We start from the raw sequence: 15,102 nt of genomic DNA on the forward strand, positions 1-15,102 counted from the left end.
TGGTGAATTGTTTTTCTTCTTCGGTTTAGTTTTTTAGCAAACTGAGAGATTGAGATGTTCATTATTGCAGCATCAAGGGTTTTGTCCTTGTAGCCTCTCATTTTGAATGTATCTGTCATTTTCTTAGCATTGCTGTCAAAATCTGACTGGTGGCCACGGATGAATTTAACCCTGCGTAGCTCGCTGTATGGTAGACCATTCTTGAGGGGAAGGGTATTCATATTATTATTATTATTATTACCCGCACGCAGCAGGGTATTGCGGTCTGTGGCCTTTTGTGTATAACTCTGTGTGTAATGCATCACTCTCTTTGATCCATAAATGCAGGTAGTTTTATTTTTCTCTCATCAGTCTGCATGGGGAATTTGAGGTATTCAGAGCTCTTGTTTAGCGGAGTTTGGAATTAATTTAGTTCCTGCTGACTTCCTTCCCAGAGCGCAAAGACATCTTTGTATCTCTTCCATAGGAGTGTTTTACAAAGTAGGGTGTGTGTCTCTGTTTTGTAAATGAGTGCTTCCTCAATTTGTCCCACATACAGGTTTGCATAGTTGGGGGCAAAGTGGAAGCCCATGGCTACAACCAGGATTTGAAGGAAAAATTCTGACACCAAGACAGTCATTATTGGATAATACCAATTCAGTGAGTTGCAAGGCAATCAATGGATGAAGCAAGTGAAGGGTCTCTGCTGAAGGAAGTGTTGCAGCGCCTGCAAGTCTCCAGTGTGTGGAATATTAGTGTACAAGCTCCACATCAAAAGTGGCCAGCAAGGTGCCCTCTGGTATCCTTAAGCCCTCTATCAATGAGATCATGTGACTAGTCTCTTGTATTTGATGTAAGATGGTAGATTCTCAACCATCGGTTTAATGTGGTGTTCCAGACTTAGAAATATTGGACGTCACAGCGTTAAATGAAGCTACAATGGGTCTACCTGGGGGAGGAGATCATTTTTTGAGTATTTTAGCGACTATATAAAAAGTTTATCTAAGGAAATTTCACACATTCACATTATTGTTTTGTGATTTGTCCTGATTCCAAACAGCTTTCCACTGTGGATGTGATATTATGCTGGAATTCTAGGGTAGGGTCATAATTCAGTTTATGATAGAAGTCACATTTAGATTGTTGTTGGTGACATTCATTCACATGGTCACATTTGTTTTGTATACAAATTCCTCCGGTCTCATTTTTTTAATGATAATTGAAGGATCTGATTGTAAAGTCCTTAAGAGCCATTCTCTCGTCTCTACTCAGGTTATCATAGGATTTGTGTTTCTGTTTGTCTTTCAGTAGGTCACTTACATCATCTTCAACAATCCTGCAGGTTTCCATGGATGCACATGCCTGTGGGGGGAGGTATGAATTAACTTTCTGCTCTAAATGTGGTTCTCTCAGAGCTTACAGTTTATTTGCCATTAGTCAGCACCTCTACACAAAATAATTGTATCGGGGTGTGCGCCTAGGGACATTCATACTTCTTGCTTTGCAGCACAGCTCAGAGCTGTTGAAAAGGAAGTTATCAAGGAAATGAGTGTGTTTATACAGGACCTACCGTCAATCAATCATGTCAATGCAGAGCTATATGGAGTCATCTGCATTATTAACACATTTGAGAGGAACACTGCCATGCGGTAATTAGCTCAATGTGGCCTCTGCATTCCCCCAGAGGTTCGCCAATTGCATCGTACCATCCATATGGCGCCTCTGACCACATTTGTTTGATCAAGCATAAATTGGATTTGAACATGCTGAGGGGTCCAAAAAGCTCTGCATTGGCATGATTGGCTGACAGTAGGTGAGGGTGGGCGGTCCTAAATAAACAAAAATGTACTTCCTTGACAACTTCCTTCACAACAGTTCTGCTCAACAAAGATGTATGAATGCCCTGACTTCTGCAAAGGCCATATCGTCAAAAATGCTGCACGGCCAATGCAGGATTCAGATTGACCATGCAGCGCCTCTAAGAGGTGAATACCCCTGCTCGACATGCTTAAAATATAGATTTGACCCAAAACTACAACTCCCATGATTCTTTGAATGAAGAGGCTAAGGAAGTTAACACATGTTTTACAGAAACAAAACTTGATATGCACATTATACACTATCTTAAGACATTTTACTAGACACTGCCTAAATAAATGCCTATAGAAGTTACATCTATATATTATTTGACCCGCGTTTAAAAGCTAAACAAACACAGTTGCGTATCATATTGGGTCCACGTGATTTGAGAGTTGATATGCTGCGTTCAAGTACTAGTTGCAACTAGGAAAAGTCCGTCTTGTTAACAGGTTGACTGCGGCGCCTGTATAGCCAGACCAGTTTAAAGTCGAAAATGTACGAGTTTGCTAGTTTCGACTAGTAATTTAACGCTGCAATACCCCGCGTGCTTACGGCCCGCGTGCACACAGGGTAGTCTCCCCTTGCTGTGGGCAAGGAAAGTACATCTGGACGTGGGCTCTGTCATCAAAAAAATACTAACTCGCCACTACACAAGATACATGTGAGTTTGCTTTAATAGACTTCATCTAAGTTGTTTTATGAGAACTTGAAGTGTTGCGCGTGTGGTCACCGAGTCGAAGTTTTACCATCGTGATGCTAATTACAATTTGGAATCAACTGGGGGAGTTGGCTTCAGTACCTCGGTAAAACTACAAGAACACGGCTCGTTGCGAAAGAGGGTGATTTTTCGTATTTTTGCATGTGGCTGCAAATATTTCACTACGTCAATGAAATTAGCAATCGATTGTGTGGCGAAACTCAAAAGCTGTAGTTAGCTACAACTGCAGCTAGTTATCTGACTACGTATTTTAACTTAGCTTGTGGAGCCATTCCACCCTCATGTTAAATTGTCAGTGGGCTCATTCTGCCATCACTGGTCAGCAAACTTTGTAACAAAAAGTTCCTTGTCCACCCTGTGTTTTTAGTACTGGTTGCATCAATTGTGCTGATTTTCAAGCGATGCGCTGCGGGCAATAATTTACTAAAATGTATAAAATGATCTCTTCAAAAGTTCTCAAACCTCTGTAAATGCATAGCCCCATTGCCTCGTGAGTCACATGAGTGAGTGTTTCCAATCAAAGGGAGCTCGTCGACTAATTGGGAACCACGCGCGTCATGCTACACACATTATCTCTGTGAAAGCTCATATTTGATAGTTTGCTGATGTACATACTCCTCGGGAATTGTATCAGTAGGCGTATAGGCCATTCCAGGGGGTCATGGCTAGAAAAGATCCAGCTTTTGTGAAATGTAACGTAAAAAATGTTATTTATTTCATTTAAGCTAACCCTAACCCTCTTCCTAACCTTAACACCTAAGTTAATTATCCAAGCCTGCGGCTTAAGTTCTCCTAACCTGCCATGAAAAGTAAATTCTGACGTTAATTTGGCAACTGATCCCTAATTGAAAGTTAAGATAGAAATAGTCAATGTAGATCAAACAGCCTCTCTGATATGTAGAATAAGAAAGCACCTTGGCTCTATTCACACATTTCTATCTGCAACGTTCATTTGGCAGCTGAACATTGCCCGGTAAGATGGGAGATAGGACTGGTTTAAACTCTGAGCCCCTGGTTTGTTTGTTTGTGGGGAGTATTGATTGGGGCAAAGGCATGCCCATCACTTCTTCAACCCAAATACTGGCCATCTACAACAGTGATAGCAAACTTAGATGCGGGTGGGGGGCCACCAAAAACTCAATGATGGGCACAGTTGCTCGACGGTCTGCATACCCGTACCCACCCCACCGGCTCCCCTGTTGACGGTGGAGAGAAATGGTTGCAGATTTGTTTTTATATGAAATCTGAGTGAGACTGACCAACAAAATCAATGGGGGCCCACTGGCTGTTAATTCGACAGTTTTTAGCGGCCTTCTAATTCAGCAATCCCCCCCCAAAAAAAATGTTGCTGACGTGGTCTAATTGACTATCAGTGACTGATGTAAGAAGAAAAAGCTGCTGATCCATAACCAAATGTGGGTATTGCACCTTGTCTATTCTAACTCGCAACAGTAAGTTGAGACCCCGACATAGTTCCCCATTTTGGAAATTGATCCGAGGCTCTTGGGCTGCCCATTGCCCATCCCTGATCTATGTCTTTCTGTTCTGAGCACGGGGTTGTACACGTTAGTCCCCCCCCCCCCAACCTGTTTCTACTGTCATTAACACACTGATACATGATATGTTGCTTAAAATGTTTTTTTTTTTAATGCAAATTACACCGTTTTTAATGGGTCCCTACACAGAATGGGCTCTTGGACAATGACAACTAATTGGAGACAGATTTTTATGGGTGGCAGTGTCCCAACAAATGTGATGTATGAATCAGGGATTTAAATGCTAGGCCCCAGCAAAAGGTCACCGATCCTTCACAGCAGCCTGGTGATGAGGCCTTGGGTAAGGTCCTCATTTGCAGTTTCCCTGCACCATAGGTCAATTTTCACATGCAATTAAATAGCTTCCTTTATGGATGATAAATTAGTCATTTGAGAAGCTGTTTTATTTACTGTCGCTGTTAGTGCCCAGTGACTAACCTGGGTTGAAATCAGAAGGGTGCAGATAGAAATATGTTGTATAGAGCTGATAAGTTTCTTTATTCTACATGTTAGAGAAGCATGTCTGTTCTTCAGAATATATTTATGTCTGAAAGTTCCCCGATGTTGTCTTACTGAGCACCCTCCTGGTTCGGTGATGTGATTTGATCACGTGTGTATGTTGTGTGATTGCTTTTTCCATCTACCTGTCATTCAGTTGCCATGGCAGTGCGGTTGCTGGTGATTGGCAGTGGTGGGCGGGAACACACCTTGGCATGGAAGCTGGCACAGTCACCACACATCCAGCAGGTCCTGGTGGCACCAGGGAACGCTGGCACCGCCAACTGTGGAAAGATCTCCAACTCTGGTGAGAAGGACACGCATAACTGTTGTTTCATATCATGATCTGTCTTGAGGTCTTTTATGGTCATCTGACATTACCAGGAATCGTATGATCAAGAAAAGCTCTTAGCCACTCCGTTCCATCTGAAATTTGTGTGTGTCTCTTCTCCCCCCTCTGCACAGAGGTGTCTGTGAGTAATCACTCCATCCTGGCTCAGTTCTGTAAGGAGCATAGCGTGGGGCTGGTGGTGGTAGGGCCCGAGGTGCCTCTCGCAGCAGGTGAGTGGCACACATCCTTATCTTCCCCATTTCATATTCAGCCTTCTGAAACAGTACAGGTACAAAGGAAATGCCAAGTTGACCGTCATCAAATCAAATTTATTTATATAGCCCTTCGTACATCAGCTGATATCTCAAAGTGCTGTACAGAAACCCAGCCTAAAACCCCGAACAGCAAGCAATGCAGGTGTAGAAGCACGGTGGCTAGGAAAAACTCCATAGAAAGGCCAAAACCTAGGAAGAAACCTAGAGAGGAACCAGGCTATGTGGGGTGGCCAGTCCTCTTCTGGCTGTGCCGGGTGGAGATTATAACAGAACATGGCCAAGATGTTCAAATGTTCATAAATGACCAGCATGATCGAATAATAATAATAATAAGGCAGAACAGTTGAAACTGGAGCAGCAGCACGGTCAGGTGGACTGGGGACAGCAAGGAGTCATCATGTCAGGTAGTCCTGGGGCATGGTCCTAGGGCTCAGGTCCTCAGAGAGAGAGAAAGGAGAGGCGAAAATTAGAGAATGCACACTTAGATTCACACAGGACACCGAATAGGACAGGAGAAGTACTCCAGATATAACAAACTGACCCTAGCCCCCGACACATAAACTACTGCAGCATAAATACTGGAGGCTGAGACAGGAGGGGTCAGGAGACACAGGAGGCATCATTCTTCTCTGCCCCCCCAGGCATGGTAGATGACTTGCAAGCGGCAGGGGTCCCGTGTTTCGGCCCCTCGGCGAAGGCTGCCCAGCTGGAGGCCAGTAAGAGTTTCTCCAAGGCCTTTATGGACCGTCACGGCATCCCCACAGCCAACTGGTGCTCCTTCACCGACCCCCAGGAGGCCTGCAGCTACATCCGCACGTCAGTACTGGGGTGGGGGGAAGTTGTTGGAGAGATGGGGTCATGTTCATGGAAAACAGTGTTTCTAATTGGACAAGTCCAGGTAGTCTGTCATCTCATCAATGTGTTATATGTGAGATGAATTTCTACCCATCTCCTGAACTGAAATATAATTGACCCTGCCTCTGTGGCTCTCTAACCTTTAACCCCTAACCCCAGGGCCAGTTTTCCTGCTCTGGTGGTGAAGGCCAGCGGCCTGGCTGCAGGGAAGGGTGTCATTGTGGCCAAGGATCAGGAGGAGGCCTGCCAGGCTGTGCTGGACATAATGAAGGTATAGTTTCAAAGTGACCCAAAGTTAGTTTTGCATTTCCTACCCTAATAGTTAGAATACCACAGTCTATCCTCTCTTGATTGTCACAAATGGTATGTGTGTGTGCCTCAGTACAGCAGTTTTCATAAGAATGTTGCTCAGCCTTGAATGTTGTTCTTTTGGGAGAGATGTCACTTATGCACACTCACTAGACTATATATTCTCACACACTACATACGCATACCGACAACACAAACTTTTACACTCATAATTTGCTGCTGATACTCTGTTCTGTATTTTACTCTTACCTATCCTGATGCCTAGTCACTTTAACCTGCCTTCATGTACATATCTACCTGGAATACCTCGTACCTCTGCACATTGATCTGGTACTCCCTTTTTATATAGCTCTGTTCTTGTGTACTTTATTTTATTCCTCTTGTGTTACTATTTTATATTTTTAAACTCTGCATCGTTGGGAAGGTCTGGTAAGCAGGCAGTTGTACACCAGTTGTATTCGGCACGACTTGACAAATCCAGCTCCCATTTTAAAGAAGGTTTGTGTGTGTGTGTTGCAGGACAAAACATTTGGCTCTGCCGGGGAGACTGTGGTGGTGGAGGAACTACTGGAGGGAGAAGAAGTGTCTGTGAGTGTCCGGTCCTTTTTCTTGTGAAATACCCACGTTTACATGCACAGTGGGCAACATTTCGTCATGCAAAATAGCACAGATGCAAAGAATACATTGGATTATGTGCTTTCCATGTCTATTTAAAATGTTATGGTTATTTTTGCTCACTGCCATTTGGTTGTGTAAAATGTCGGCCTGTATGTACCCTGACGACAATTCAATATGCAGTTCCATTATTGGCATTTACTAACTACTTGCTCTTTCTGTCTCCTTCCCTGTGTAGTGTCTGTGTTTCAGTGATGGCTGCAGTGTGTCCCCCATGCCCCCGGCCCAGGACCACAAACGCCTGCAGGACGGGGACCTGGGCCCCAACACGGGCGGCATGGGGGCCTACTGCCCCACCCCCCAGGTACAACCACCGACCATTGTCTCACATTGCTCTGAATGTGTACGACTCTCTCGCTCTCCCTGTGCACAACATGCTATTGTCTGTCCATCTGTTTCTCTTCTGTCTGTCAATCAAACATCCATTTGTGTCCAGGTGACTCAGGAGCTTTTGCAGCAGATCAGAGAGACTGTCCTCCAGAAGACTGTGGATGGCATGAAGGAGGAGGGAACCCCCTATGTGGGTGAGTAATGAACTGCAGGCAGCACACTGGTTATTGAGTGGAAATGAAAGGGGTGCAAAATAGTGCCCCTCTCTTTTATTTGTCTCACTCGTTTACATGTTGTCATCCTCTATAAGGTGTGCTGTATGCTGGGCTGATGTTGACAAAGCAGGGGCTGAAGGTCCTGGAGTTTAACTGTCGCTTCGGCGACCCAGAGTGTCAGGTTGGTAAAACTGTGTGTGAGCATGTGTTATTGGTATGTCACTGCTCTATGTTATCATCATGGAGCTGATAAGTCAAGTTTTGCACTTGTACTGCACTAATGGGTAAGGTTAAGAAAAATGCAGTATGAATTGGTCCTTAATCTGTGCCTATTGGGACAATTTCGATCTAGCCTGAATCATGTTCAGTTGGGCAAACCGTACCTAACCATTTTGTAGTGGGAAAACGGAAATTCCAGTATTACCTCCCGTTTCACTCTGAATTAAAATATTTTCTTCACTCTAAATTAAAATATTTTCTTCCTATTAAACGTGACCTTTTTCCAGGTGCTGATGCCCTTGCTGAAGAGTGACCTGTATGAGGTTCTCCAGAGCACCCTGGAGGGGAAGTTGGCATCCAGTCCACCTGAGTGGCACCAGGACATGTCTGCAGTTACTGTGGTCATGGCCAGCCCTGGCTACCCCGGCTCCTATAAGAAAGGTGTCGCAATCACTGGTAGGTACGCTTCTGTCGATTGCTACTTGATTGGGGTGTATTCATTAATCCCACTGTTGCAAAGTGTTTTGCACCGGAAATACGTTTCCATTGGACAAATTCCTCCACGCTTCATTCCGTTTACCTCTTCTTTTCGAATGGTTCCCGTTTTATCCTAGTGAATATTCCCGTTTGGAACAGATTTGCTGTCCGGTTGGTCGTTCAGCATCGGTTTCGACTATCAACTAATTACATAACATTAACCAGGTTTCCTTCCAACCCTTTAATGTGAGTGAAGTACATGTAGGATGAAAAACTGTTACAGCAGGCCTGATGGAAACGGCACATTTGTCAGTGAACTTTCCAAATGTTGGCAAAACTAAATGCGCTACGCAAGTTGGGATATTTTTCAACCGTGAAGAGGCGACTCCGGGATGCTGGCCTTCTAGGCAGTTGCAACGAAAAAGCCATATCTCAGACTGGCCAATAAAAAGAAAGAAAAACAACAGACACTGGACAGAGGAATTCTGCCTAGAAGGCCAGCATCCCGGAGTCACCTCTTCACTGTTGATTTTCAGACTGGTGTTTTGCGGGTACTATTTAATGAAGGAGCCAGTTGAGGACTTGTGAGGCATCGTTTCTCAAACGGTACACTGTAATGTAATTGTCCTCTTGCTCAGTTGTGCACTGGGGCCTCCCACTCCTCTTTCTATTCTGGTTAGAGACAGTTTGCGCTGTTCTGTGAAGGGAGTAGTACACAGCGTTGTACGAGATCTTCAGTTTCTTGGCAATTTCTCGCATGGAATAGCCTTAATTTCTCAGAACCAGAATAGACTGACGAGTTTCAGAAGAAAGTTATTTGTTTCTGGCCATTTTGAGCCGGTAATCGAACCCACATGCAGATGCTCCAGATAATAAAACTGTCCTCCTTTAACCTAGTTGAGTGTTTCTTTAATTAGTACAACTGTTTTCAGCTGTGCTAACATAATTCCAAAGGGTTTTCTAATTATCAATTAGCCTTTTAAAATGATAAACTTGGATTAGCTAACACAACGTGACATTGGAACACAGGATCGATGGTTGCTGATAATGGGGACTATGTAGATATTCCATAACAAATCTGCCGTTTCCAGCTACAATAGTCATTTACATCATCAACAATGTCTACACTGTATTTCTGATAAATTTCATGTTATTTTAATGGACAAATTGCTTTTCTTTCAAAAACAAGGACATTTCTAAGTGATCACAAACTTTTGAACGGTTGTGTACCTATGGACGAATGTCAGAGCTGAACTGACTAAGATACAGTAGAATAGTATAGAAAACAGTATATACATATGAGATGAGTAATGCCAGATATGTAAACAGTAAAGTGACTAGTGCTCCATTCCTTAAAGTGGACAGAGATTTCTAGTCTATTCCTATAGGCAGCAGCATCTAATGTGCTAGTGCTGGCTAACAGTCTGATGGCCTTGAGATAGAAGCTGTTTTTCAGTCTCTCGGTCCCAGCTTTGATGCACCTGTACTGACCTTGCCTTCTGGATGATAGAGGGGTGAACAGGCAGTGGCTCGGGTGGTTGTTGTCCTTGCTGATCTTTTTGGCCTTCCTGTGACATCGGGTCCTGTAGGTGTCCTGGTACTGTAACGTTATACGACTCCTTGCCGTTCTTCAAGATATAACAATCTGTGTGAAATGTTAACTAGCTAACAAACTACTATCTGTGAACTAATGTTTTCCTTTTACAGTATGTTGTTAATGAGAGAATTACCGTAGGTGGAAATGAGGCGTTGCTTGTTAAACAAGTATAGCTGGAGCCGAGCCTGGCTTACACCTGTTACTGCTAGACGTTACCTTTGAAGATCTTCTTCTGTTGGCACTCCAATATGTCCCAGAAACATCACAAATGGTCATTTTGTTCGATAAATTTCATCTTTATATCCCCAAAATGTCAATTTTATTTTGGCGCGTTTGATTCAGAAATAGACCGGTTCCAACTCGCCCAACATGACTACAAATTATCTAATAAGTTACCTGTAAACTTGGTCCAAACATTTCAAACAACTTTCCTAATCCAACTTTAGGTATCCTAAAACGTAAATAATCGATACAATTTAAGACGGAATATACTGTGTTCAATAGCGGATAAAATCAAAGTGGAGCAAGCTCCAGGTCGCGCGCACCAAACAAGAGTCCACTTGGCTTGACACTTAGAAAGTACAGCCATACTTCTTCATTTCTCAAAGGAAAAACATCAACCAATTTCTAAAGACTGTTGACATCTAGTGGAAGCCATAGGAACTGCAACAAGTTGCCTCATAAATTACGTTTCCCATAGAAATAGTTTCCCCTCAAATTATTTTCTTCCTGGATGGTTGGTCCTCGGGGATTCTCCTGCCAAATAAGTTCTGTTATACTCAGACATTATTTTAACAGTTTTAGAAACTTTTGTGTTTTCTATCCAAATCTACCATATATGGTATATGCATATCCTAGCTTCTGGCCCTGAGTAGCAGGCAGTTTACTTTGGGCACGCTTTTCATCCAGACGTGAAAATACTGCCCCCTATCCCAAAGAGGTTAAGCTGGATGCCACTATAGAGTTGAGAGGAACACCACACTTTCCCTCTTTCTCACTTTTTCAATACAGTGGTATAAAGGGTATGCCAGGTGTACTTTCTGCCTGAAAGAGATCAATTATGCCAACAAAGTGTATCATACTCTGCTGGCACATTGTAGAGCAGATGTCCACAGTCAGAAAGTGTACAATGTGCAGTGTAGCCTAAAGATATTTTGTGTTGAACTTGACAGTAACACGTGTGTGTGTGGGCGGGGGGGGGGATTATTTAATTCTTCACTCTGTGGGCAAAAACAACGTTCACCATGTAGCCTTGTGCACTTGATCGATGTCTACTATACTGGGCACTATATAATAGAGATAAAACAGAATGTCTGTTTCGTTCAATTTAGTATGTATTGTTCCCAAGTGCAATATTTAGGTGTGTGTGTAGTCACAAGTGTTCTATTATAAAGGCTGTCATGGCTAACTTCAATATCAGTGTGTTTTACTCTCAAGACTTGTGTCATTGGCAGTGAAGTCGAGGGAACAAATAACATTGGATTGCATTCTTTACCATTTTTAGCAGTGAGTCAGGTTCACATTAACCACTTTTTATTTTACACACAGACTGATCAGGCAGATCATATTCTTTGTTGTTTGATTAGTTAAACTGCATTTCCCCCTAGAAGGGATTTGTTTTGTATTTTTCAATGCAAAAAAACAAACTCACCTTTTTGGGCCCTCACCAGTTTGCATCCCTGATCATAGAGCTTGATGGTTTTTTTCGACTGCACTTGAAGAAACTTTAAAATTTTCCGGTTTGACTAAATTTCATGTCTTAAAGTAATGATGAATTGTAGTTTCTAATTGCTTATTTGAGCTGTTCTTGCCATTTCATATGCACTTGTTTTTTTTTTTTTACCAAATAGCTATCTTCTGTATTCCACCCCTCACAACACAACTGATCAACTCAAATGCATTAAAAAGAAAGAACCCACAAATTAACTTTAAGGCATACCTGTTCATTGAATTGCATTCCAGGTGACTACCTCTTGAAGCTGGTTGAGAGAATGCCAGGAGTGTCCAAAGCTATCATCATGGCAAAGGGTGGCTACTTTGAAGAATCTCAAATATAAAATATATTAATTTAACACTTTTTCTTTTGGTTACTACATGATTCCGTATGTTATTTCATAGTTTTGATGTCTTCACTATTATTCTACAATAATAAATAAAAAAGTAACTGAATGAGTAGGTGTCAACTTTTGACTGGTACTGTATATAATTTAAGGAACTCAGTCCGGATTTAAATTTGCTCTTGAAAGTTGTAGTAGAATGCATAAGGTGGAAATTGGGTAGTGCATCATCAGTTCCTCTTGTCAGTCATTGCATACCTTAGAGCGATTTTATAACTTTTCAAAAATGTCCAGTGTTTTTTAGCCCAGATATCAATAATGCCGGAAGGGGGACCCCTGAGTGAAAAAGTTGGAATAAGTGATGAACTTCACAGGGTGGTGAAAGTGCACAGTGATAAGCTTGATTCTCCTTTCCAATAAATATTATATTCTGTTAACATGATAATTGATTCTTGGCCGCTGTACGACAAAAATAATGCGTTTTTTTTTTTTTTTTTCTCTCCTCCATAATCTTGTGTAGGTTATACCAGCACTGTATCTGTGTATCTGTGTCAAGACCAGTGTGCGCCCATTCGATATATACACTTTTATTGTGACACAACCATCAATTGAGTTGAAAATGCAATGGAAACTCTTAACTTCTATTTGGTACTTGGGAATTTGACCGCAGAAGTTACTTTTACGTGCACTGTCATAATGCACAGCTTTTTATGGTAATGTAACTCTGGTGGAAAAATGCATGGTTTTATTTATGCAGATTTTTTAGAATATTCGCATAAAACTGATTTAAAGTAGGGGGAGATTAGGGACTCTTATCTCCTGTGTTCTTCCCCCCCTCTCTACCTCTCATCCACACTCCCTCTGTCTTTCTCATTCTCTCCATCACTCTACTCTCTCTCAGGTCTGTCTCAGGTGGAGGAGACAGGGGTGCAGGTGTTCCACGCCGGCACGTCGCTGAAGGAAGGGGGTGTTGTCTCCAGCGGGGGGCGTGTCCTCACTGTCACTGCTGTTAGGTCGTCTCTGGAGATGGCCCTGCACGCAGCCAATCGGGGTGTGGCTGCCGTGGGGTTCCCGGGAGCCGTGTACCGACGTGACATCGGTCACCGAGGCATCGCCCACCTCACCCAGCACAGGTGTGTGTGGGTGGACATGCACTGAACACACAAACACTCCTCGTTCATTTCACTGTAATAGTTTGACCATCTTAATGTTAGAACCCAACATTTTGTTTGAGTACATATTGACAGGAGGTAGTATTGGCTCACCCTAGACGAAGTCTACCTCTGTCTGTCTGATGTTTACAGTTGAAGTCGGAAGTTTAAATACACACTTAAGTTAGTCATTAAAACTCATTTTTCAACCACTCCACAAATTTCTTGTTAACAAACTGTAGTTTTGGCTAGTCGGTTAGGACATCTACTTCGTGCATGACACAAGTCATTTTTCCAACAATTGTTTACAAACAGATTATTTTACTTATAATTCACTATCACAATTCCAGTGGGTCAGAAGTTTACATACACTAAGTTTGACTGTCTTTAAAAAGCTTGGAAAAATCCAGAATAATGTCATGACTAGAAGCTTCTGATAGGCTAATTGACATTATTTGAGTCAATTGAGGTGTACCTGTGGATGTATTTCAAGACCTACATTCAAACTCAGTGCCTCTTTGCTTGACATCATGGGAAAATCAAAAGAAATCAGCCAAGACCTCAGGAAAAAAATTGTCGATCCTCCACAAGTCTGGTTCATCCTTGGGAGCAATTTCCAAACGCCTGAAGATACCACATTCCTCTGTACAAAAAATAGTACGCAAGTATAAACACCATGGGACCACGCAGCCGTCATACCGCTCAGGAAGGAGACGCGTTCTGTCTCCTAGAGATGAACGTACTTTGGAGTGAAAACAACAACAGCAAAGGACCTTGTGAAAATGCTGGAGGAAATGGGTACAAACGTATCAATATCCACAGTTAAACGAGTCCTATATTGACAACCTGAAAGGCCGTTCAGAAAGGAAGAAGACACTGCTCAAAAACTGCAATAAAGCCAGACTGCGGTTTGTAGCTGCACATGGGGACAAAGATCGTACCTTTTGGAGAAATGTCCACTGGTTTGATTAAACAAAACTGTTTGGCCAAAATGACCATCGTTATGTTGGGAGGAAAAAGGGGGAGATTTGCAAACCGAAGAACACCATCTCAACCGTGAAGCACGGGGGTAGCAGCATCATGTTGTGGTGGTGCTTTTCTGCAAGAGGGACTGGTGCACTTAACAAAATAGATGGTATCATGAGGATGGAAAATTGTGGATATATTGAAACAACATCTCAAGACATCAGTCAGGAATTTAAAGCTTGTTCGCAAATGCGTCTTCCAAATGGACAATGACACCAAGCATACTTCCAAAGGTGTGTCAAAATGGCTTGAGGACAACAAAGTCAAGGTATTGGAGTGGCCATCACAAAGCCCTGACCTCAATTGTGAAAATTGTGGGCAGAACTGAAAAAGCGTATGCGAACATGGAGGCCTACAAACCTGACTCGGTTACACCAGCTCTGTCAGGAGTAATGGGCCAGAATTCACCCAACTTATTGTGGGAATCTTGTGGAAGGCTACCCGACACAATTGACCCAAGTTAAACAACGGACCTAACGGACCTAAGACAGGATTAAATGTCAGGAATTGTGAAACTGTGTTTAAATGTATTTGACTAAGGTGTATATGAACTTCCGAATTCAACTGTACATGTAGATTTGGCCTAAACTCTCACATTCCAATAGATAGTTTAGTCTCATTTCATTCTGTATACTGTTATCGTGTAGAATTCCAGTCTGACTTTTTGTTTTCGTATTTGAAGAACGTTCCTAGATATTTATGTTGGATTGGTGTACGCCTTGGCTGACGTTATCCTTGTAACCTGCATCAAATTGTAGGTTGGCCTAGCTAGCACATTACTTTTGTACCCCTTGTTAAGAATGGGTCGATGGACTTCGGAAAGAGAAACATTTGTAGATAGTCAACCCAAAGTCATTCTTATACATGACAGTATTTTTTTTTACATTCGTATGAGTTAACTCTATCTGGTAATGTGAGGTAGAAGCAGAATTGAGGGACCACCTGATTTGACATAGACCGACAATAGCTTGTTGCGTCACTCTGCCATTGGTAGA

At 42.6% G+C, this 15,102-nt stretch overlaps 1 protein-coding gene across 4 annotated transcripts in view; it reads left to right on the forward strand.

The window, feature by feature from the left end:
- The first annotated feature begins 1,844 nt into the window (after positions 1–1,844).
- gart (phosphoribosylglycinamide formyltransferase) overlaps positions 1,845–15,102 on the forward strand; it is a 29,161-nt gene continuing 15,903 nt past the window's right edge. Inside the window, exons 1-11 of one of the 4 annotated variants that reach the window (XM_052498979.1) lie at positions 1,845–1,964; positions 4,748–4,897; positions 5,056–5,151; positions 5,838–6,012; positions 6,211–6,322; positions 6,880–6,948; positions 7,214–7,339; positions 7,472–7,559; positions 7,676–7,761; positions 8,087–8,255; positions 12,832–13,063. In XM_052498979.1, the coding sequence (XP_052354939.1) occupies positions 1,874–1,964; positions 4,748–4,897; positions 5,056–5,151; positions 5,838–6,012; positions 6,211–6,322; positions 6,880–6,948; positions 7,214–7,339; positions 7,472–7,559; positions 7,676–7,761; positions 8,087–8,255; positions 12,832–13,063 (1,394 nt within the window). In that variant the 5' untranslated portion in view covers positions 1,845–1,873. Of the gene's footprint in view, positions 1,965–2,331; positions 2,501–2,567; positions 2,679–4,747; positions 4,898–5,055; positions 5,152–5,837; positions 6,013–6,210; positions 6,323–6,879; positions 6,949–7,213; positions 7,340–7,471; positions 7,560–7,675; positions 7,762–8,086; positions 8,256–12,831; positions 13,064–15,102 lie in introns of those variants that run through there. The other 3 variants (XM_052498980.1, XM_035754923.2, XM_052498981.1) reach the window with 3 other exon arrangements.

Source organism: Oncorhynchus keta, chromosome 37 (assembly GCF_023373465.1).
Source record: "Oncorhynchus keta strain PuntledgeMale-10-30-2019 chromosome 37, Oket_V2, whole genome shotgun sequence".
Classification (NCBI taxonomy): domain Eukaryota; kingdom Metazoa; phylum Chordata; class Actinopteri; order Salmoniformes; family Salmonidae; genus Oncorhynchus; species Oncorhynchus keta.